General features: G+C 42.0%; 2 protein-coding genes across 3 annotated transcripts in view; one reads left to right on the top strand and one right to left on the bottom strand.

The window, feature by feature from the left end:
* The window catches only part of cabp1b (calcium binding protein 1b), a 12347-nt gene extending 2335 nt beyond the window's left edge, over nucleotides 1-10012 (top strand). The window contains exons 2-7 of the mRNA XM_063014675.1: nucleotides 8420-8450; nucleotides 8806-8949; nucleotides 9126-9235; nucleotides 9337-9411; nucleotides 9636-9708; nucleotides 9900-10012. Coding sequence (XP_062870745.1) covers nucleotides 8420-8450; nucleotides 8806-8949; nucleotides 9126-9235; nucleotides 9337-9411; nucleotides 9636-9708; nucleotides 9900-9925 — 459 coding nt within the window. The 3' untranslated portion in view covers nucleotides 9926-10012. The remainder of the gene's footprint in view (nucleotides 1-8419; nucleotides 8451-8805; nucleotides 8950-9125; nucleotides 9236-9336; nucleotides 9412-9635; nucleotides 9709-9899) is intronic.
* Nucleotides 10013-12766: 2754 nt separating this feature from the next.
* On the bottom strand, nucleotides 12767-24090 carry ess2 (ess-2 splicing factor homolog). Of its 2 annotated transcripts, none has more exons than XM_063013939.1 (11): nucleotides 24016-24090; nucleotides 23647-23798; nucleotides 22214-22382; nucleotides 21950-22039; nucleotides 21460-21629; nucleotides 17616-17733; nucleotides 17254-17384; nucleotides 17039-17141; nucleotides 14282-14391; nucleotides 13942-14057; nucleotides 12767-13822 (listed from the first exon to the last, which is right to left on the bottom strand). In XM_063013939.1, the coding sequence occupies exons 2-11, from the start codon at nucleotides 23767-23769 to the stop codon at nucleotides 13543-13545; spliced, it is 1410 nt and encodes a 469-aa protein (XP_062870009.1). In that variant the 5' UTR covers nucleotides 23770-23798; nucleotides 24016-24090; the 3' UTR covers nucleotides 12767-13542. The 2 variants fall into 2 exon arrangements, with proteins under 2 accessions (XP_062870009.1, XP_062870008.1); XM_063013938.1 differs by having other exon boundaries at nucleotides 23647-23783.
* Between the last annotated feature and the right edge of the window lie 816 nt (nucleotides 24091-24906).

Raw genomic sequence — 24906 nt, 5'->3', positions numbered from 1 at the left:
GGCTGTATATTTTATGCTCATTAGAGCGGGTTTAGCCGAGTGTAGACTGTCACGTCAGACTAACGTTATAAAAGTGGGTCGATTCGAGCCGGAGGGATTAAAGTCACGCTGAGGCTTCACGTTCCTCTGGAAGCTCAGCAGCACATGAGGATGAAGCAGGAGAAACAGGAAGTGATGAGGAAGGTGGATTTACAGATGTGTGAAAAAGTAATCGTCCTCCATCTCATCGCCTGTCTCACCAGGCCACATCTCAGCAGGGTTCCTGTCAGAACTTTACAGATGATGGTTGAGGTACACATGATGAACCTGCTTTTGTATTTTGGACCCCTGAGCACTGACAGTAAGTGATATGATTTGATGATTTGAAGAGTAACGTGGCACCAAAAACCCGTTCAGCTGCTGTCAGGGCTTTGTGATGGTTGGCTGCACAGATGGATCAGCTTTCTCCAGTGTCCTCCAGCTTCCTCTGTCATGATGTTATCAGTCCAGCTTATTCTCCATCCTTCCTCGTCCTTCCACACGTCCTGTCATACAGTAACGTCATCTGTAACGTCCTCATGTGGAACCTCATCATGCCAAAAATAACAGAACTTGAGGGACTTGATGTGGTTCAGGAGCTGCTTTTCTGTTCTGGCCGTCTCATACACTCGCTCAGTGGTGATCATCTTCCTCTGTGAGACTTTCAGCAGTTTCTGATGTTCTCAAAAGCCTGAATGTGTTTCTTCCTCTTTCTTCAGTCTCCAGGCGTCACGTCCATACAAGACTCTCATCAGTCGTAGCCTGGTGCTGGTGCTATCCATGCCAGTTTGAGCATCACCACCATGCCCAATGCCAATCTTGTCTTTACTTCAGCAGCACATCCTGCAGTGTTTGATCCTCTACTTCCCAAATATAAGACAGAGTCACATGATCCAGCCTTCTACCCTCCACCATCATCTCCAGAACATCTTGGTTGGTCACCAGGGTGAAGCTTTATAGGAAGATCTGATAGATGATCTTTCAGGATCAGATCCATCATGTGACCACAAATCATTCAGCACTAGCAGGAGAGGGTTCAGGAGAACTGTTCAGGAGAGGGTTCAGGAGAGGGTTCAGGAGAACTGTTCAGGAGAGGGTTCAGGAGAGGGTTCAGGAGAACTGTTCAGGAGAGGGTTCAGGAGAGGGTTCAGGAGAACTGTTCAGGAGAGGGTTCAGGAGAGGGTTCAGGAGAGGGTTCAGGAGAACTGTTCAGGAGAGGGTTCAGGAGAACTGTTCAGGAGAGGGTTCAGGAGAACTGTTCAGGAGAGGGTTCAGGAGAGGGTTCAGGAGAGGGTTCAGGAGAACTGTTCAGGAGAGGGTTCAGGAGAACTGTTCAGGAGAGGGTTCAGGAGAGGGTTCAGGAGAGGGTTCAGGAGAACTGTTCAGGAGAACTGTTCAGGAGAGGGTTCAGGAGAGGGTTCAGGAGAACTGTTCAGGAGAGGGTTCAGGAGAGGGTTCAGGAGAGGGTTCAGGAGAACTGTTCAGGAGAGGGTTCAGGAGAGGGTTCAGGAGAGGGTTCAGGAGAGGGTTCAGGAGAACTGTTCAGGAGAGGGTTCAGGAGAGGGTTCAGGAGAGGGTTCAGGAGAACTGTTCAGGAGAGGGTTCAGGAGAGGGTTCAGGAGAGGGTTCAGGAGAACTGTTCAGGAGGTCGAGGCTGGATTGTTAGCTGTGCTCTCATCATTCTGTATAAATATATAACACTCATAAATCTGTATTCTGTCTGCAGCTTGATGAATCTGAGTTGGTTGGTTGGTTGTGTGAGTGATTAGTTATTGGTTGAGTGATTAGTTGATTGGTGGTTGAGTGATTAGTTGATTGGTTGAGTGATTAGTTGATTGGTTGAGTGATTAGTTGATTGGTTGAGTGATTAGTTGTTTGGTGAGTGATTAGTTGTTAGTTGAGTGATTAGTTGGATTGGTTTGAGTGATTAGTTGAGTGTGAGTTGAGTGGTTGTTGTGGTGATTAGTGATTGGTTGATTGAGTGATTAGTTGATTGGTTGATTGTGATGGGATTAGTTGATTGGTTGAGTGATTAGTGGTGGATTGGTGTAGTGGTTGGATTGGTTGAGTGATTAGTTGGTTGGTTGAGTGATTAGTTGATTGGTTGGTTGAGTGATTAGTTGATTGGTTGGTTGAGTGATTAGTTGATTGGTTGAGTGATTAGTTGATTGGTTGGTTGAGTGATTAGTTGATTGGTTGGTTGAGTGATTAGTTGATTGGTTGGTTGAGTGATTAGTTAATTGGTTGGTTTGCTGTGTAAAATCCAGGATTTTTATGTTCTCCATAATAACATCTCGCTCTCTTCATTGCTCTCTATATGAGGTTAACATATCTGCACAGCCTGCAGCTCTCAGTGTGTGTGTGTGTGTGTGTGTGTGTGTGTGTGTGTGTGTGTGTGTGTGTGTGTGTGTAAGTGTGTGTGTGTGTGTGTGTGTGTGTGTGTGTGTGTGTGTGTGTGTAAGTGTGTGTGTGTGTGTGTGTGTGTGTGTGTGTGTGTGTGTGTGTGTGTGTGTGTTGATGTTATAGGAACAGACGGCTCTGGTGCACTCTGAGCCTCTGGTGAATAAAAGCACATCAGCAGCCTGAATCATCCAACCAGAACCAAACATCAGAACTAGAACCAAACATCAAAACCAGAACCAGAACCAAACATCAGAACCAGAACCAAACATCAGAACCAGAACCAGAACCAAACATCAGAACCAGAACCAAACATCAGAACCAGAATTACAACCAGAATAAGAACCAGGACCTGTACCTGTGTTCTACTTTACTGAAGCACAGTGGAGCGACTCTCTGAACTCAAAATGCTTCTGAATCAAACACCCAGTGTATTAAAGCTGTAACTAATCACACAGCCTGCTCATGAATCTCATTATTATCTACATCAGTCTCCTGGTTAAAGAGTGAAAATAATTAAACCACAGAGTCAAAAAACCAAAACAACAGAAAATCTAAATGTAATAACAAAAACACGTGTTAATAAAAACATTTAGAATGAAGATGCTCGATGTGTATTTCATTATCAGCATAATAATTATACAAATAATTATAAAAAGTGTATAAAAAGTGTTAACTATCAGATCTGTGTGAATCCAAAATTACAGACATTTATAAACGTGTCCACTGTCTTATGGTCCATCTGAGACGAGCTCAGGCCCAGAGAACTCTGAGGTGTTTCTGTATAGAATTGATGTCTGACTCTCTCTGTGTGTAACAGAGTTCAGGTCGTGTTTCATGATGCAGCGGTGGCCTGTGTTCAGTAACAACAGTTTTCTGAAGCGCTCCTGAGTCCATGTGGCTACATTTATATTTATTACAGTCACACGACGGTTTATCGTGCAGTGATGTCACGAACATTCAACACAGACCGAGACGCTCCAGATTCCCTGAATCTTTCCACACTATCATGTACAGTAGATGCTGAAACACTCAATTACTCACATCTATCATCCATCAGCTCCTCTACCTCACTCCCCTACCTCACTCCTCTCCTCCTCACATCCATCATCCATCAGCTCCTCTACCTCGTCTCTCTCTCTGGTTCCTCGCTAAAACACAGCACACTAGGAGATGCACTTTAACATCCTTTAATGCATGCATGGATACACACACACACACACACACACACACTCACATGCACACACACACACACACACACACTCACATGCACACACACTCACACACACTCACTCGCACACACACACACACACTCACACAGAGCGGCGGTGGTGAGTGGTGCAGTGAGAGGATGAGCTGAAGCTCTAACATCATCATGGGTAACTGTGTTAAATCTCCTCTCAGCCGCTTCAACAAGAAGGTACGTTCAACATCACACACACACACACACACACACACACACACACACTCACACACACCTTCATCTACATTCTGCTCACTACAGCACCTGCGCATGTGTGTTTGTCTATGTGTGTGTGTGTTTATTATGGTGTGTATTATTGTGTGTATGTGTGTGTGTGTGTGTGATGGTGTTTGTTATGGTATAGTTGTTATGGTGTGTGTGTTATAGTGTATCTGTGTGTCATGGTGTGTATGTGTGTGTGTTTATTATGGTGTGTATTATTGTGTGTGTTATAGTGTGTGTGTGTGTCTTTTTGTGTGTTATAGTGTGTGTGTGTGTCTTTATTATAGTGTGTTATGCTGTGTGTTTGTGTATATGTGTGTGTGTGTGTGTGTGTGTGTTTAATATGGTGTGTATTATTGTGTGTGTGTGTTATAGTGTGTGTGTGTGTGTGTGTGTGTTTATTATGGTGTGTTATGCTGTGTGTTTGTGTATATGTGTGTGTGTGTGTGTGTGTTTAATATGGTGTGTATTATTGTGTGTGTGTGTTATAGTGTGTGTGTGTGTGTTTATTATGGTGTGTTACTCTGGGTTTTTTTTGTATATGTGTGTGTGTGTTTAATATGGTGTGTATTATTGTGTGTGTGTTATAGTGTGTGTGTGTGTGTGTTTATTATGGTGTGTTATGCTGTGTGTTTGTGTATATGTGTGTGTGTTTGTGTGTGTGTGTTTAATATGGTTTGTATTATTGTGTGTGTGTTATAGTGTGTGTGTGTGTGTTTATTATGGTGTGTTATGCTGTGTGTTTGTGTATATGTGTGTGTGTTTGTGTGTGTGTGTTTAATATGGTGTGTATTATTGTGTGTGTGTTATAGTGTGTGTGTGTGTGTGTGTGTGTGTGTGTGTTTATTATGGTGTGTTATGCTGTGTGTTTGTGTATATGTGTGTGTGTTTGTGTGTGTGTGTTTAATATGGTGTGTATTATTGTGTGTGTGTTATTACTGATAAACGTTCCTTCACGTCTCTGTTACTGAAACACCAGAACTGAAGCACCGAGCTCCTCACAGCTGTATGTAAACTTATGACCCTCACTGAGTGCTAGTGGTTTTACCTCCAACAAAATAGGGGCCAGTGATAGCTTGGTGGTTAAGGTACTGGACTAGTAAGCAGAAGGTTGCCGGTTCAAGCCCCGCCACCACCAAGTTGCCACTGTTGGGTCCCTGAGCGAGGCCCTTAATCCTCAATTGCTCATCGTGTTCAGCTCATTGTGTAAGTCACTTTGGATAAAAGCGTCTGCTAAATGCTGAAAATGTAAATAGTGTGTGTGTGTGTGTGTGTGTGTGTGTGTGTGTGTGTGTGTGTTTATTATGGTGTGTTATGCTGTGTGTTTGTGTATATGTGTGTGTACTGGACAGAGCTGATGGGGTGTTTAATGTGTGTGTGTGTGTGTGTGTGTGTGTGTGTGTGTGTGTGTGTGTGTGTGTGTGTGTGTGTGTGGTTGATTTTGTTGGAGGTAAAACCACTAGCACTCAGTGAGGGTCATAAGTTTACATACAGCTGTGAGGAGCTCGGTGCTTCAGTTCTGGTGTTTCAGTAACAGAGACGTGAAGGAACGTTTATCAGTAATAAATCTGATGGATGAATAATAATTTATAATAATTCATAATAATTCATAATAATTCATAATAATTATTGATAATTTATAATAATTAATGATAATTAATAATTGTTTGCTGTACGAGAGACGCTGTAACTCTGCAGTATCACCACGTAAATAATCATCAGAATAAAAACACGTCCCATCAGAACCAGTTCAGCTTCTCATCACCACTCACTTCCCTCTAACACACACACGCCTGTAACACGTCCTTTTCAAAAATGCTGCCCCCATCAGGACCGGAGGCGGAGCTACAAAGCTGTGGTGTCATGTGACGAGGGCGGGGCTTCAAACAACGCCCTCGCACGTGAGAACTCCACCTACGTACACAGCACGCTCGGCCCCGCCTGCATCTTCCTACGCAAGGGATTCGCTAAGAGCCGGCAGGCTGTACGTAAGTGTACACACACACATGTACACACACACACTTATAAAGATTTTAATGATTTAATGATCTGTACTTATTATTGTCTGTGGAGAAGAATTTAGAAGCATCCACAGATGCATTTATGTCCAGCAGGGGGAGCCTGGAGGCGCAGGTGATTGAGGTCTGGTTGAGTGTAAATGCGCTCCAGGTGGACGTGTTTTTATGTATCATGGTTTCTTCCTCTCAGATTTGCAGCTCCTTTGTTGAGAACCTGCGTTTAAATGAATGAATGAATTAAAACGCCTTTATTGTTGTTATACTGTATATAAAATACAGCAAAAAATTTTGTGCAACTTCTTGGAAAAAAAGAAAACAAGAACATACGCGCTGTCAAATACATGCACACACCATAACGGTGAAATACACACAACAGTTAAGTTCTTAAATATTAAGATTTAAAAGTATAAAAATAAAAAGTATATAAGTAAACATAAACGTATAAGAGGTGCAGCAGTATTGTGAGTTTTCTCTGAAACTGTGATGCCGGGCTTGATCCGGTCCAGTTTTTGCCTGTTTAGATGCCGATGCTCTTTTTTTTTCCTGTAAACTCAGCTGGCATCACACTGGCACAGCATTTTTGGTCATAATGTCAGGACCGTCCTGGACGAGCAAGCTGCATTAGAGGTGGCATGACAGAAATTTCTGGCGCAAGGATTTAGATTCATGTTAGGTGTGAGCTGCACCAGTTGGTGGGGTGTGATGGGTTGTGATGGGGTATAGTGGGTTGTGGTCGGTTGTGATGGGTTATAGTGGGGTGTGGTGAGGTTTGGTGGGGTGTGATGGGTTGTGATGGGGTATAGTGGGGTGTGGTGAGGTTTGGTGGGGTGTGATGGGTTGTGATGGGGTATAGTGGGGTGTGGTGAGGTTTGGTGGGGTGTGATGGGTTGTGATGGGGTATAGTGGGGTATGGTGAGGTGTGGTGGGGTGTGGTAGGTTGTGATGGGGTATAGTGGGGTGTGGTGAGGTGTGGTGGCACGGTGGCTAAAGTGGGTAGCACTGTTGCCTCACAGCAAGAAGGTCCTGGGTTCGATCCCCAGGTGGGGCATTCTGGGTCCTTTCTGTGTGGAGTTTGCATGTTCTCCCTGTGTCCGCGTGGGTTTACTCCGGGTGCTCCGGTTTCCTCCCACAGTCCAAAGACATGCAAGTGAGGTGAATAGGAGATACTAAATTGTCCATGACTGTGTTCGATATAACCTTGTGAACTGATGAACCTTGTGTAATGAGTAACTACCGTCCTGTCATGAATGTAACCAAAGTGTAAAACATGACGTTAAAATCCTAATAAACTAACAAATAAACAAACAGATTCCATTACGCTACATGTGCTCTTATATAATCACTAAACCTATACCGCCCCCTACTGTCCGGGACCCGACTTACAGTTATTACTGACACAGTACAATCATACTGATCCACCACAGTTCACCTGAACCAGTGTAAAGTGGGAATGTGGAACTGAAGAATGAAACACTGAACAGTTTAGAACAGAAACATGAGGAACATTTAGCTTTTACTGAAGTGAATGTAAAGGAGAGGAGACACACAGTGGTAAACATGATCCTGTCCCAACTTCTCTAAAATGAAGCTTTAATAGGCTTCTACATTTATAATTTAAAGTTGTAGTTTAGTGGTTAAGGTACTGGACTGGTAATCGAAAGGTTGCTGATTCAAGCCCCACCACTGCCAGGTTACCACTATTGCTTAGACTGTTCACTGTCACAGTCCTGTAAGTCTCCTAAATGCAGAAATATGAATGTACAAATCATCGTACTGTGTTTTACAATCATGTGTGAGAGAGTTTATTATAAACACAAACTCCTGTAGAAACATCACTCATCTGATCTGAGAGAGAAACACTCGACATGGTGGATTCATTATAATCTATGTGTAAATAATAATGATAATAATAATAAAGTTTAAATCTGCTGCTGTTTAGTGAAACACATTAAACTTCTTCCACTTGTTTTTCAGAGGAGGATTATTCCAAACTGCTTCAGCCAATCTGAGGAGTCTCTGTCACCATCACAGGACTTTAGAAATAATTCTAATATTAGCATAAATATTTCAGATATAATCCTGATTTTATGTGTTTATGTTTCATTTTATCAGATGTGGGTGCAGGTAACAAAATGATTTATAAATACTGATGCGCTGGTGTGAACTTTATACTGACACACTTGTGTTATAAAGATACAAACAAATTCACCTTTATTAAAGAATCTAAAGTCTCTTCTGAAGAAATTATAAACCAGACTTCAGTCTGTAAGAGACTGTTTAAAATAAAATACATGATGATTTAATTACATATATCAGTAAAAATTAAATAAATGATATGAACTACTGCTGCTCACTACATATAAAATATTTGTAAAAACAAATCCAAACAACAGAGAATGAGACAAAAGTTTTAACATTAGTTTAGATTTATTAATTTATTAATTAAATAAATAAAACATTATTTTTTTTCCACACTGATGTTTTGTTTGTAAAGTAAATTTTCTGTTTTCTTGTTTAGGACAGAGAGCTGAGACCTGAAGAACTGGACGGTACGATCTCACAATAAAGTGATTTATATTAATCTTTATATAATATAATTATTTAAAGTGATTCAAACTGATTTAGTCATTCAGACTGATTCAGTAAATCCGGTTGAATTATTTACCTTCAGAATTATACAAACTGTTTAATGATTCAGACTCATTTAAACTGATTCAGTCTGATTTTAATTTTTGTCCCCAGTGTTTCTAAAACAGGCTCTAAACCCACTGCAGCCTTGATCTTCTAAATTAAGGAATTAATGTTCTGCAGTTTGAGTATTGTAATTGTTTTGACTTTAAAGTACAGTATATTATTATTATTATTATTATTATTATTATTGTTGTTGTTGTTATTGTGTTGCAGAGCTGAGAGAGGCGTTTAGAGAGTTCGATAAGGACCATGATGGGTTTATCGGCTGTAAGGATTTGGGGAACTGTATGAGGACGATGGGGTACATGCCCACAGAGATGGAGCTGATCGAGCTCAGTCAGCAGATCAACATGAACCGTACGATCCTCAGAAATAATCAAATCACTTCATCTAAATTCTCTCCACGTGTTTCATCACATGAGCTGAAATAAAAGAATCATTTACTGTAGATTTTTCATCCCTCTGTTATAAACATGTCCTGCATTACTGAGCTCCATGTTTACGTTTGTGTATCTCTCTGTATCTCCGGTCAGTGGGGGGTCACGTGGACTTTGAGGACTTTGTGGAGCTGATGGGACCAAAACTGTTGGCAGAAACAGCAGATATGATCGGAGTGAAGGAGCTCAGAGACGCTTTTAAGGAGGTAAACACACGTCCACAGACCGTGGGGGGGGGGGGGGGGGGGTGTTCACCTCTATAATAGTTCAGTGTTGAGGTTTGTGGTTGTTTCTCTGTTTCCTGTAGTTCGATACTAACGGTGATGGACAGATCAGTACAGCAGAACTGCGGGAGGCCATGAAGAAGCTTCTGGGGCAGCAGGTTAAAGTTCATCTTCATCTGAAAGCTGACCCGTCATGTTGTAACGTCCATTTCTGAATTCTGCTCTGTCCCTTTTTATGTCCATTTTCTCTGTCGTGTCTGTGGATGTTTTTGTTTTCCTTGTGTCCCTGTGTTAGATTCTAAGTTTCTGGTCCTTCATGGTTCCTCTATTCTGGTACCAGGAGATCAGAATGAAGTGACACACCCATGTTGTTTTATTCCAGGTGGGACATAAAGATCTAGAGGACATCCTGAGGGACATTGATCTTAATGGAGATGGACACGTGGACTTTGAAGGTCTGTTTAATGATGAATGCCTCTTCCTGACTTCATACATGACACGTGTGTGTAAAAACATATTTACTCTGTTACGAGTGGATAATTAAGGACCTGGCAACCGCTCTCAGCTCACAGCTGTGTGTGTGTGTGTGTGTGTGTGTGTGTGTGTTTATTTCTGATATTTAACAGTTTCTCTCTTTATCTCTCAGAGTTTGTGAGGATGATGTCCCGCTGATCTTCTGCACCGAGACGTTTGAGGATCTGAATCTTCTGCAATACACACAGACCTCTGGAGCGTGACCTCTGACCTCTGACCCTGTACCGAGGCATGAAATCCCTTTAATACTGGTTTATACGTACGGTGAATAAAAGCATCTATATTTTATTATATCCAGCTTTATAAAAGCACATTTAATCAAACTGCAATACTGTGATTTACAATCAACACGGCAGCACAAATCTCAGCTACAAAAATATGCAACAATTATTTATTTATTTATTTATTTATTTATTTATTTATTTATTTATTTATTTATTTATTTATTTATTTATTTATTTATTCTGTATGTTGAGTGTGTTTTTGCTGTGTGAATGAGTGAATCCCATTTTATACCTGATGAGTGACGAGCTGATCTAAACATGTACAGAGCAGGTTATATAAACGAGGTTTGATTCTATATGATCTATACAGCACTGATGTAGCATTTATATTCACCAGACCGTCCTAACAGATAAACTAACACCTTTACCTTCATAAATAAAATCAAACCTCAACCCCAACCCTCAACTAACCCTCAACCTAATCAACCCCAAACCTAACCCTTTCTAACCCTAAACCTCAACCCCTAACCCTCTACCAACCCCTAACCCTCAATCAACCCCTAACCCTCAATCAACCCCTAACCCTCAATCAACCCTCAACCTAATCAACCCCAAACCTAACCCTTTCTAACCCTAAACCTCAACCCCTAACCCTCTACCAACCCCTAACCCTCAATCAACCCCTAACCCTCAATCAACCCCAACCCCTAACCCTCTACCAACCCCTAACCCTCAATCAACCCCTAACCCTCAATCAACCCCTAACCCTCAATCAACCCCAACCCCTAACCCTCTACCAACCCCTAACCCTCAATCAACCCCTAACCCTCAATCAACACCTAACCATCTACTGAATAATGAATTCTTTCCTCAATAGTCTTCCATTTTGCTGGTGTAAACTGGGTTTCACTGGTGTGTGTGTGTGTGTGTACTGTAATCTTATGCATTTGCACTGAAGCACTTCACACATCACAGATCATAAACACTCAGATCAAAAATAAAGCGCTGATTTAATCTCATATCACTGCTCACGTTCTCTTAAACATCGGCGCATTAATTCCTCCTCAGCTGATGTGCTGAACTGTGTGTTTATCTCTGACAGCATGATTCCAGCACTGGTTTGTGTTTTGTACTTTTACTGGAAGATACATGACATGGTTATATATCAGTCTGGGTTGTATAGCACAGTAATTATTTTAGAGTTTTAATATCTTCATTCATCTAAAAGTAGAAAATATTACAACTGTTTTTGTGACTGAATATTTTGCCAAAAAGTCCAAAGAATTTGTGTTATTTTATAACCCTTAACCCCCCACAACCCTTACCACAAACCCAACCAGAACCCAACTCTGATTCTAACCTCCAACCCAACCATAACCTCCAACCCAACCATAACCCTAATTCTTACCTCCAACCTTAACACTCTTACTTTCAAACCTAACCCTTACTTCTAACCCAACAGCTAAAAACAATAATTAAGAGGAGTGTCCACATATTTTGCCACATTAGTGTACTTAAGTGCTCTAATGAGCTGTAGTACTAAACATAAAGACTTCTACACCCACACTGTGCACTATGTGTTTGGTTGGTAGGGTTTCGGTGCTCAGGACTCTAGTCTGAAACATCAGCGCATTATATCGAGTCTTCCACACACTGTGTAGTGCAGTACGCTGTATCAGATCAGGATCTGTTAGATTGATATGGGGGGGGGGGGGGGGGGGTTAGTTTTTTATTTAATGTTCTGTATATCAGAGTATAAACTCTACACATGCACCATTAACTCTACACCATCAGTAGCAGCTGAATATGCAACAGCAAAAAAACATAAAACATGGTGTTGATCCATGCTGAGTAACTGTGTTTAATTCTCCTGCATGATCACTGTGTTAGATTAACGTGTGTTCTGGTGTGTGTGTGTGTGTGTGTGTGTGTGTTTATGGTAGTGAGAGTCTGTACTGCAGTGTGAGACATATCCAATTCCATCTGATTTTTTATTTATTTGATTTTGGAGGTTTTGGAGGTTTTTCTTGCTGTTTTTGGTGTTTTGATTCTGTTCAGGTTTTTATGAGCCGTGTGAATCTATGCATGTAATAAAGTAACAGAGTTTCTATCAGAATAAATCTGATTATTAAAGATTTGTGATCTGAAACCTTCTCTTGTCTTTTATATATTTCAGTAAATATCCTACAGATCAGGGTTTTTAAACCCACATATTGTTTATGATTTTTACGGCGATCCACAAACACAAATAATTCATCTAAACACAAAACAAAATATAATTAATAAATAAAAATGGTGAAAATTTGGTTCCACTGTGGTTTAAAAAAGGTGGGCGTCTGTGTACAAGCTTACTTCGTTTTAGTGTATACACTGGTACCTTGTAACTCGACGTTCCCTAAACTCAAAATCTTTGAAACTCGACGCCCTTCGTCGAGAACTTTGTACCTTTAAATGTAAACCCTGATCAGTGTGTGAATCTGAGCTGAATCTGCATCAGTGTGGAATAAGCGTCAGATCCAGGGTTACAGCTCCACATGTATCTGTGTTTATCTGGATTCTCCTCCCTGTTTCACTTTTTCGGTTTGGTCACTTCTCACGTGAATGCGCCGGTGCTGACGGTATTCCAACATCAAGCATCTCCACCATTAAGAAGCGTCAGGAAACAATAAAGAAGTAAAACTAAAGTGCAGCTTTTATTGTATTGTTATTGATGTGTAACTGTTAGTAATTGTATTTCAGTGTGTTTATATTATATTTGTGTTATTTTCAGTGTTTAAGTGTCAAAAACAACCTCATTATTTTACATGAGACTAAAATATCTGCAGCTCCACGGGACCATGGACGCATTAACAGGTTTCACAAACATCCTTATGGGGAAAAATACCTCGAAACTCAACGTCTTTAAAACTCAACACCACTCCCAGAACCGACTGACGTCCAGTTTTAAGGTACCGCTGTACTTTAATATTACATTATTTTTTTGTTTTCCTGCGACCCTGCTTCATACCTTCCTCAAACTTTATATTTTGAGGGTCTCAATTCATTTGATTGCTACATGTAACGTGTCCTGTAGTGAGAAGATGCGTCACTGTCCACAACCGAACAAGCTTCATGTTCCCAGTGCACGAATAAAGATTCTACATCAAAACCAGCACCTTAAAGCTCTCTGGATGAATCCACTACTGCCTGGTGAAGAGAAAGCATGTGCTAGCCTGTGGCTCTAAAGGAACTGGATATATCCAAATTGGGAAAAACAAACACAGAATTTATAAAATATCAGAAAGTGGAGATTTTTACTCAGTTACTCTTAAATGTGGCACAAAAACTGTACATTTGATCTGAATTCTGATGAGTTTTACCCTCAATTCACCAAACAAATTCAACATCAATAAATAGAAATGAGAATAGAAATGAATTCTACACAAATCAACTGAAATGATGATTAAACGAAATCTCTGGTTCATAAGCAGCGAGTCCGTCAGTCTGTAAAAAACTATAAAAAATCCCCGGTCCAGGTTTTTTGGGGGTGTATCAGAAGAAGTCCGAGGCTTTCCTCCTCTTGGGGAGCTGCAGCAGGTCGTCTGTGATGGAGGCGGGGTCGTGTGGTGCAGGGGTGCGTGTTTTGCCGGGCGTGGGGGTGTGTGAGGAGTGTGAGGGGGTGAGGGGTGTTTTGGAGCCGGGGACTCTGTGAGAGGGTGAGGGGGTGTAGCTGGCACGCAGAGCTTTATCAGTGTATTTAACAGAGGAGCGATTAACCAGTCTCTGAAGAGCCGGAGAGAGCGCGGCCGGGCTCAAACCCTTCGGAGTGAGGCTGCAACACACACACACACACACAGAATAAATCATACAGGTCAGTGAAAGTGCAGCGTTTAAAGTGTGACTGTGTCTGTATAATCACTATGAACACCGTGTGTATCGGGCTGTTGGTACCTGGCGAGATTCTGGGTGACTTTACGTAGAGCTTCTTGTTTCTTGGCTCGGTTTTTAGCTGCTACCTCGCTCACCATTTTTAGTCCGAGTCTCTCACGCCGCCCGGGCTCAGGGATCTGCAACAACACACACACACACACACACACACATCAACACAACACACACATCAACACAACACACACCTCGGGCCTTGATTTTTCACTGAATGAGCACAAATTCCCACAGATAAAAACTGTTCCCAAAGAGCTCATGGTCAGGTGTCCACATACTTTTGAGTGTATAATGTGTGTGTGTGTGTGTGTGTCTGTATCTGTGTGTGTGTGTGTGTGTGTGTTAGTACCTTAAATGATGGGCCGTGGCACCTTTCAACCAGCGGTGTGTCAGATCCGTCCAGTCTGAAGGGCGTGTCCTCGATCTCACCCCACGTCATTAACGGAGACTCACACACACCTGCGGTGCACAGAGTCACACACACTAACAGTTAATAACAGTAAACTTATATTATCTATTACAGTGGTTCTCAAACTTTTTAGACCAAGTACCACCCATTATCAAACCAAAACTTTCAAGTACCACCTATGTTTCTCATCACAGAACCACATATGGCACAAATTAATTAGGGAAGGGAATTAATCCCTTCTTGAAGGGAGCCGGATCTTTTGGCTCGGTTCCTTTTAAAGAGCCGTTCAAAGAAATGGCTCTTCGTTCTTCGGGAGGCGCTACTGGGTAAACTATAAGACACCCCTGATATTAATATCAATTGCATCGCAATTGCATCGCATTAAGTTTCAGAACAATCCTCTCTTGTGCAGAGATGCGACTGTTTGTTTCTGCTTTAAAACATAAGCACCATGAAATAATCAGATTTAACACAATTAAACAAGTTTATAGTTTATTTCTCAATTATTTGCCATTATACTACTAGCTCTCTCTCTCTCTCTCTCTCTCTCTCTCTGTGTGTGTGTGTGTGTGTGTGTGTGTGTGTGTGTGTCTCGCTCTCCGTGATACTTAAAGTGTTTCGGATTTGAATATCGACAATAAACAGCTCTTATTACAATTTACGATTAATTCCCTCTACTGATGTGAAGCTGAATGGGTGGATTAGTCTAGAACTGTGCAGAAATAAAAGACTCGGTTCCTTTCGTTCATTTCAAAGATCCGTTCAATAGAATCGGATCGTTCGCGAACGACTCATCACTAGTATATCTGCAGTTACCACTGATCATTTCAGTGATTGCGCCTGTTTAGCGGAGCAGCCTCGTGATGTCAGGAACGGGATCAGTGAGATTCAAACGCAGATCTGATCTGATAAAAGCGAGAGAGCTACTGATAACTTTACTGATAACTTTACTGATAACTTTACTGATAACTTTACTGATAACTTTACTGATAACTTTACTGATAACTTTACTGATAACTTTACTGATAACTTTACTGAAATTTCGAGATGGAAACCGCGAACGTGAAGTATAGACGTAATGAAGTACGGTGGCTGCGTAGCCCCGAATATTTTTTAAAACACATTCGTTTTAATTAAACTGATTTTATTAAAACAGAATTATAAGAACTTTGAAACAGATTTTATTAATAATTTCCACATTTTGTTTCATTTTTTGTTTTATTTATAATTATTAAATTATTTATTTTTTCGGTGCATGTAATTACTTTTCCGAGATTATCTGGCGTACCACCTCGTGCTGCTTCACGTACCACCAGTGGTACGCGTACCACAGTTTGAGAACCACTGATCTATTACATTAGTATTACCTGTGTGGTTATATATACACCTGGTGCAGGTGAGGGCGTGGTTATAGGTACCTGGTGCAGGTGAGGGTGTGGTTATAGGTACCTGGTGCAGGTGAGGGTATGGTTATAGGTACATGGTGCAGGTGAGGGCGTGGTTATGGGTACCTGGTGCAGGTGAGGGTATGGTTATAGGTACCTGGTGCAGGTGAGGGCGTGGTTATGGGTACCTGGTGCAGGTGTGGTTATAAGTACCTGGAGTAGGCGAGGTTATAAGTACCTGGTGCAGGTGTGGTTATAAGTACCTGGTGCAGGTGTGGTTATAAGTACCTGGTGCAGGTGAGGGTGTGGTTATAGGTACCTAGTGCAGGTGAGGGTATGGCTATAGGTACCTGGTGCAGGTGAGGGTGTGGTTATAGGTACCTAGTGCAGGTGAGGGTATGGCTATAGGTACCTGGTGCAGGTGAGGGTGTGGTTATAAGTACCTGGTGCAGGTGAGGGTGTGGTTATAGGTACCTGGTGCAGGGGAGGGTGTGGTTATAAGTACCTGGTGCAGGTGAGGGTATGGTTATAGGTACCTGGTGCAGGGGAGGGTGTGGTTATAAGTACCTGGTGCAGGTGAGGGTGTGGTTATAAGTACCTGGTGCAGGTGAGGGTGTGGTTATAGGTACCTGGTGCAGGTGAGGGCGTGGTTATGGGTACCTGGTGCAGGTGTGGTTATAAGTACCTGGAGTAGGTGAGGTTATAAGTACCTGGTGCAGGTGAGGGCGTGGTTATAGGTACCTGGTGCAGGTGAGGGCGTGGTTATAGGTACCTGGTGCAGGGGAGGGCGTGGTTATAGGTACCTGGTGCAGGGGAGGGCGTGGTTATAGGTACCTGGTGCAGGTGTGGTTATAAGTACCTGGTGCAGGTGAGGGTGTGGTTATAAGTACCTGGTGCAGGTGAGGGCGTGGTTATAGGTACCTGGTGCAGGTGAGGGCGTGGTTATAGGTACCTGGTGCAGGTAAGGGCGTGGTTATAGGTGCCTGGTGCAGGTAAGGGCGTGGTTATAGGTACCTGGTGCAGGTAAGGGCGTGGTTATAGGTACCTGGTGCAGGTGTGGTTATAGGTACCTGGTGCAGGTGAGGGCGTGGTTATAGGTACCTGGTGCAGGTGAGGGTATGGTTATAGGTACCTGGTGCAGGTGTGGTTATAGGTACCTGGTGCAGGTGAGGGTGTGGTTATAAGTACCTGGTGCAGGTGAGGGTGTGGTTATAAGTACCTGGTGCAGGTGAGGGTGTGGTTATAAGTACCTGGTGCGGGTGAGGGCGTGGTTATAAGTACCTGGTGCGGGTGAGGGCGTGGTTATAAGTACCTGGTGCAGGTGAGGGCATGGCCTCGTAGCCGTAGCCGTTGACCTTAGGTGACTCATGAGGCAGCAGCTCTTTCCCATCAGGACCGACCTTCCCTAATTTAAACTGAAAACACACACAGGTGAGAGGTGGGATTAATGAGGGGCGGGGTTAATGGAAGGGGCTACAGGTGACCTGTAAGGGTGTGGTTATCGAGTGGGTTTGTGGGCGTGGTTACCTGTGCATTGAGAGCAGCAGCCTGCTGGATCTGTGATTTGTTGAGAGCTTTACAGAAGGGATCCACGTCGAACCGTGTGTTCTTATGCACCACCTCCCTCGGCTTCTTAAACACCGTGTCATCTTTCACACCTGTACAGGTAACACACACACACACACATGTTGTGGGAGACGGCAGGAAACCGGAGTGCTCAGAGTAAAAACACACACAGGCAGGATACACCAGACTCCCCACAGACAATGTACAACAGCCAGTATAGAACCCGGATCCACACAGCTGTGTAACACCCACACTACCAGCTGCACTATGAAGCTGCGTGTGTGTGTGTGTGTGTGTGTGTGTGTGTGTTATGAAGTGTGTACCTTCAGGGTAGTACATGAGGGCGTTTTTGGCGGTGTACTCCCAGGTCTCCACTCCAGCCTTCACACACTCCAGCGCCTGAGTCTCAGAGGAGGGTAGAGCCAAATTCTGCTCATGCCTCTGCAACACACACACACACACACACACACACACACACACACACACACACACACACACACACACACACACACACACACGTCGTTAGCACAGCGTGTAAACAATAAGCATAGGGTGTGTGTGTGTATGTATATATATATATATATATACAGTGTATCACAAAAGTGAGTACACCCCTCACATTTCTGCAAATATTTCATTATATCTTTTCATGGGACAACACTATAGACATGAAACTTGGATATAACTTAGAGTAGTCAGTGTACAGCTTGTATAGCAGTGTAGATTTACTGTCTTCTGAAAATAACTCAACACACAGCCATTAATGTCTAAATAGCTGGCAACATAAGTAAGTACACCCCTCAGTGAACATGTCCAAATCGTGCCCAAATGTGTCGTCGTCCCTCCCTGGTGTCATGTGTCAAGGTCCCAGGTGTAAATGGGGAGCAGGGCTGTTAAATTTGGTGTTTTGGGTACAATTCTCTCATACTGGCCACTGGATATTCAACATCCACCTCATGGCAAAGAACTCTTTGAGGATGTGAGAAATAGAATTGTTACTCTCCACAAAGATGGCCTGGGCTATAAGAAGATTGCTAACACCCTGAAACTGAGCTACAGCATGGTGGCCAAGGTCATACAGCGGTTTTCCAGGACAGGTTCCACTCGGAACAGGCTTCGCCAGGGTCGACCAAAGAAGTCGAGTCCACGTGTTCGGCGTCATATCCAGAGGTTGGCTTTAAAAAATAGACACATGAGTGCTGCCAGCATTGCTGCAGAGGTTGAAGACGTGGGAGGTCAGCCTGTCAGTGCTCAGACCATACGCCGCACACTGCATCGACTCGGTCTGCATGGTCGTCATCCCAGAAGGAAGCTGACGCACAAGAAAGCTCGCAAACAGTTTGCTGAAGACAAGCAGTCCAAGAACATGGATTACTGGAATGCCCTGTGGTCTGACGAGACCAAGATAAACTTGTTTGGCTCAGATGGTGTCCAGCATGTGTGGCGGCGCCCTGGTGAGAAGTACCGAGACAACTGTATCTTGCCTACAGTCAAGCATGGTGGTGGTAGCATCATGGTCTTGGGCTGCATGAGTGTTGCTGGCACTGGGGAGCTGCAGTTCATTGAGGGAAACATGAATTCCAACATGTACTGAAAAGATATAATAAAATATTTGCAGAAATGTGAGGGGTGTACTTACTTTTGTGATACACTGTATATATACAATGTCATATTAAGTAAGTATACCATAATGTGTGTGTATATAAAATATGGTAAATAAATAATGTGCGTGCATATATTGTAATATTGTGTGTATATAACATGTATATAACAATACCCATGTGTAACAGTGTGTGTATATATAACATTAACAGTGTGTATAACATGTATATAACAATAAGTGTTTGTATATAAGTGTGTGTGAGTATATATAATATTAACAGTGTGTGTATATAACATGTACACTCCTGATCAAAATCTTAAGACCAGTTAAAAAATTGCAAGAATTTGCATTTTGCACTATTGGATCTTAAGAAGGTTCTAAGTAGAGCTTCACAATGCTAAAAGAAGAAATGGGTGCAAGAGACAAAAACTTTTGAGCAGGGAATTTATTGAAAACAACAATTTAACTGAAATAGGCTGTTCATCAGCTGATCAAAAGTTTAAGACCATAGCTCAAAAAAACCCGAAAACCCGCTCAAAACAGAAATCAAAGTGTCAAAAAAAGGACTCAGTAATGAGTAGCTCCACCATTCTTGTTGATCACTTCAAACAATCGTTTAGGCATGCTTGATGCAAGTGTTTCCAGGAGGCTAGTGGGAACGTTGCTCCAAGTGTTGAAGATGGCTTCACGAAGGGCATCCACTGTCTGGAACTGATGTCCATTTTTGTAAACTTCCCTTGCCATCCATCCCCAAATGTTCACAATCGGATTTAGATCAGGGGAACACGCAGGATGGTCCAAAAGAATGACGTTATTCTCCTGGAAGAAGTCCTTTGTCAGGCGGGCATTGTGAACTGCAGCATTGTCCTGTTGAAAAACCCAGTCGTTACCACACAGACGAGGACCCTCAGTCATGAGGGATGCCCGCTGCAACATCTCCACAAAGCCAGCTGCTGTTTGATGCCCCTGCACAACCTGAAGCTCCATTGTTCCATTGAAGGAAAAAGCACCCCAAATCATGATGGCCCCCGCAACTGTGCCGCGTAGAAAACATCTCAGGTGGGATCTCCTTGTCATGCCAGTAACGTTGGAAGCCATCAGGACCGTCAAGGTAAATTTTTTTCTCATCAGAGAATAAAACTTTCTTCCACCTTTCAATGTCCCATGTTTGGTGCTCCCTTGCAAAGTCTAAACGGGCAATTTTGTGGCGTTGAAGAAGACGTGGCCTTTGAAGACGTTTTTTGTTTCTGAAGCCCTTCCCTCGCAGATGCCGTCTGATGGTTATTGAGCTGCAGTCAGCACCAGTAATGGCCTTAATTTGGGTCGAGGATCGTCCCGTGTCTTGACGGACAGCCAATCGGATCCTGCGGCTGAGCGCTGGTGAAATATTTTTGGGTCTACCACTTGACTTTTTTGTTCCATAACCCTCAGGGTCTTTTAATAAATGCAAAATGACTGTCTTACTGCATCCAATCTCAGCAGCGATGGCACGTTGTGAGAGGCCTTGCTTATGAAGCTCAACAATCCTACCATGTTCACAGTCAGTGAGCTTTTTTGCTTTTGCCATCAGGAGGTCTTGACAGTGTAAATACTTGACAGAAAATGACATGGAATCCAAATTTCTGCGCACATTTTGGCTTTTAAAGGCTGTGGTCTTAAACTTTTGATCAGCTGAAAAAAGCATGTTTGAGTGTAAATGCAGTTTTCAATAAATTGGCTGCTTAAAAGTTTTTGTCTCTTGCACCCATTTCTTCTTTTAGCATTGTGAAGCTCTACTTGGAACCTTCTTGAGATCCAATAGTGCAAAATGCAAATTCTTGCAATTTTTTAACTGGTCTTAAGATTTTGATCAGGAGTGTACATAACAATAACAGTGTGTGTATATATAATATTAACAGTGTGTGTATATAACATGTATATAACAATAACAGTGTGTGTATATATAATATTAACAGTGCGTGTATATAACATGTATATAACAATAACAGTGTGTGTATATAACATGTGTATAATATTAACAGTGTGTGTATATAACATGTATATAACAATAACAGTGTGTGTATATATAATATTAACAGTGTGTGTATATAACATGTATATAACAATAACAGTGTGTGTATATATAATATTAACAGTGCGTGTATATAACATGTATATAACAATAACAGTGTGTGTATATATAATATTAACAGTGTGTGTATATAACATGTATATAACAATAACAGTCTGTGTATATAACATGTGTATAATATTAACAGTGTGTGTATATAACATGTATATAACAATAACAGTGTGTGTATATATAATATTAACAGTGTGTATAACATGTATATAATATTAACAGCGAGTGTATATAATAATGGTGTGTGTATATAACAATAACAGTGTGTATATAACATGTGTATAATATTAACAGTGTGTGTATATAACATGTATATAACAATAACAGTGTGTGTATATATAATATTAACAGTGTGTATATAACATGTATATAACAATAACAGTGTGTATATATAACAATAACAGCAAGTGTATATAACACTAACACCAGTGTATATACAGACCTGTTTGAACTCGGCCTCGGCGTGGTATAACCAGGCGTTTTTTTCTCTCTCTTTACTCTCAGCCAGTTCCATGATCTGTTGGAAGGAGGCGTTATCCTCACTCGTGTTCTTACAGAGGAACCGATCCAGCGAGGGCAGATCCTTCTCCTCCTCATCTCCATCTTTATCTCCTGATCACATCACAGCACATCTGTAAGAACTCAGAACTCACTAAGCTGCACCTACTAACTGGTGTTACTGGTGTTACTGGTGGTTGTGTTACTTAGACTAGAGTAAAGATCATGTTTACTGATGAAGCTCTTCTGTATAGGAGCGTCTGATAAATGCTGATAATATTAATGATTAATGAGAGCGAGACTCCTGCAGTGATCAGGTTACTCTGTACATGATATCAGTGTAACACTGTGGTGGTGGTGGTGGTGGTGGTGGTGGTGGTGTGGTTGTTGTGGTGGTGGTTGTGGTGGTGGTGTGGTGTGGTGCTCTGATGTACCGGGTTCTGTTCCTGTTCTGGATTTATTGTGTGAGATGGATGGAGAGTCTGAGTGTCCACCAGGAGTCTCAAACTCTGAAGGAGTCACATCTGTAACACACACACACACACACACACACACACACACACACACACACACACACACAGCTGTCAGTTTAACACTAACACTTATACTACTAACACCACTAACACTTATATTAATAATAATAAGGAGGAGGAGGAGGAGGAGAAATAAGGGTGTAGAGTAACGATGAGGGGACGTACAGGGGACGTAGGTACGAGGGGTGTACTTGGCCATGGCTGAACCGTATTTGATGGCGATCTCTCTCATCCTCTGCAGATCTCCGCTCTCCTCGGCCTCAAGATAATCCTTCTGCGCTCTCAGCTTAGTGACGTCGGGGTAGAAGTCCCTCTGGATGATCTTCTCCAGGTTCTGTAGAGGAACGAGGAGATACACAGCTGAGAATGAGGAGCTTCATCATGTCTGTACTAGGAGAGTGAAGTGAAGCACTGCTGTGTTTAGATGGAACAGTACTGACAGTGATGGTGCTGACACTAACATCTTAGTCATAAAGTGCATGACTTGACGTTCCCTAAACTCAAAATCTCTGAATCCCGACGCCCTTCATCAAGATATTTGTACCTTGAACTGGACGTGTGTGTGACCGTCGCTTTGTTCAGCGCTCGACTCGAGCAGTAAACCCTCACCAGCGTGTGAATCTGATCTGAATCTGCGTCAGTGTGGAATAAGCGTCAGATCCAGGGTTCCAGCTCCACATGTATCTGTGTTTATCTGGATTCTCCTCCCTGTTTCACTTTTAAACTTGTGTTACAGCTCCAGCTTCTGAGAAACGGTGAGAATCAGAATCAGCTTCTCCCAGAGTCTAAAACGCTTCTGGTTGAAAATAAAGCTTAACGTGGTTTAATGTAGTAAAAGAAGGAGACAGGAGCACTAAACTTCTCTTCATTATTACTGCTCATAAGTTCCTCCACTAATCACATTCCTCACTCGCTGTTTTACTACAGTAAGTCACGCTAAGCTTTGTGCACCGCCGTCACACTTCATAGGAAATAACGGCACAGCGGCCCAGAAGCGGTTTTCTCACTTCTCGTGTAAATGCGCCGGTGCTGAAGGGAATACGATATTCCAACATCGAGCATCTCCAGCATTAAGAAGCGTCAGGAAACAATAAAGCAGTAAAACTAAAGTGCAGCTTTTATTGTATTTTTATTGATGTGTAACTGTTAGTAATTGTATTTCAGTGTGTTTATATTATATTTGTGTTATTTTCAGTGTTTAAGTGTCAAAAACAACCTCATTATTTTACATGAGACTAAAATATCTGCAGCTCCACGGGACCATGGACGCATTAACAGGTTCTCCAAACATCCTCATGGGGAAAAATACCTCGAAACTCAACGTCTTTAAAACTCAACACCACTCCCAGAACCCACTGAGGTTGAGTTTTAAGGTACCGCTGTACATGTAGATGATTCGACTGTGACAGGATACTGTGTAAGCAATTGAGGGTTAAGAGCCTTGCTCAAGGGCCCAACAGTGGCAACCTGGCAGTAGTGGGGATTGAACCAGCGACCTTCTGATTACTAATCCAATACCTTAACCACTAGGCTATATGTACCTTATTGATTGGATCTGCTCAGTGTGAGGATGAGTGTGAGGATGAGGGTGATTGTACCTCCACATATTGCTCCTCATCCAGGATCTTCCTGCTGTTCCTCACCAGGTTCTTCTGATCCTCAGGATCTGATTTACTGACCGTGTAATCTGATCTCACACACACACTCCTGTCCTCAGACATCACTGAGCCTCAATCTGTAATCACACACACTATTATTATTATTATTATTATACACTGCAGTTATACACACACGTATAGAAACATAAATATAACCAGACTGAGGTTGGCTAACATGCTAATCTGTTAGCTCTTCATCCTGCATCCTCTTTTTTAAATTCATTCATACCGACCTTAATAAATAAACGACTTCTGTATCTAAACTAAAGTCGGATTGAAATGATGAGAAAGATTAATGTTAATAATTACCAGTAATACAGCTCTAATAGAACCAGATCAGATCAGACTGCTGTGTACCAAAACACTCCGTAAGAACAGTAACTACATCCGGTCTGTCCTGCGTTATTTCCGTTTTTTCTCTAACTGTAGGCGGCGCTGTTTCACCCATAAACTGCCAGAATAAAATAAAATAAAATAGATCGAATCCCCGTGAACACAAATAAAACTGAAAGTAAAGGATTAAGATGTGATAATGTGTGTATCTGACCCTCACACACACACAGAGAGATAAGGAGTGCTGTGGTTCTAGTGTTACTGGTCAGACTGGTTCTGTAGTGAGACAGTAAACACACCACAGAGCAGGAATCTGTTTCACTGTAAATAATCACAATCAGTTTGCTCACACATACAAGGAATTAGTTTTTGGTTACACAGATGCTCGCAGTGCACAAAAATATAATAAAGACAATCTTATTCACACAGCTCACTCTCTCTAATGCACACACACACACACACACACACACACACACACACATTCATACTTGTAAACATTTTAAATATTGGCATGTGCAATTCACATTGTGGGTTTAAGAAGGTGCAGTTTTGTGCAATATAGAAACTTATAGAAAAATATATAAATAAGAAATGGAAGTGAATGTGAAAATCCTGTGCATGCCGTTATATAAATTAAATAGGTAGTTTTAGATGTGCAAGTGTCCAGAGCATAAACAGTTCAGTAGTGTTCAGTTGTTCATGAGCATAATGGATTGTGGAAAACAGCTTCTCTGTAGCCTGGTCATTCGATAAAGAACTGAACATTCAGCTTCAAAACTGAGAATCATTTTACCAGGATTATCGAGTGTGATCACAGTGAGATAAACAGCATTAATCAAAAACACAAATAACTGTAAAATATACTGT

Source organism: Trichomycterus rosablanca, chromosome 18 (assembly GCF_030014385.1).
Source record: "Trichomycterus rosablanca isolate fTriRos1 chromosome 18, fTriRos1.hap1, whole genome shotgun sequence".
Taxonomy (NCBI): domain Eukaryota; kingdom Metazoa; phylum Chordata; class Actinopteri; order Siluriformes; family Trichomycteridae; genus Trichomycterus; species Trichomycterus rosablanca.
This window is presented reverse-complemented; position numbering and strand designations above follow the sequence as displayed.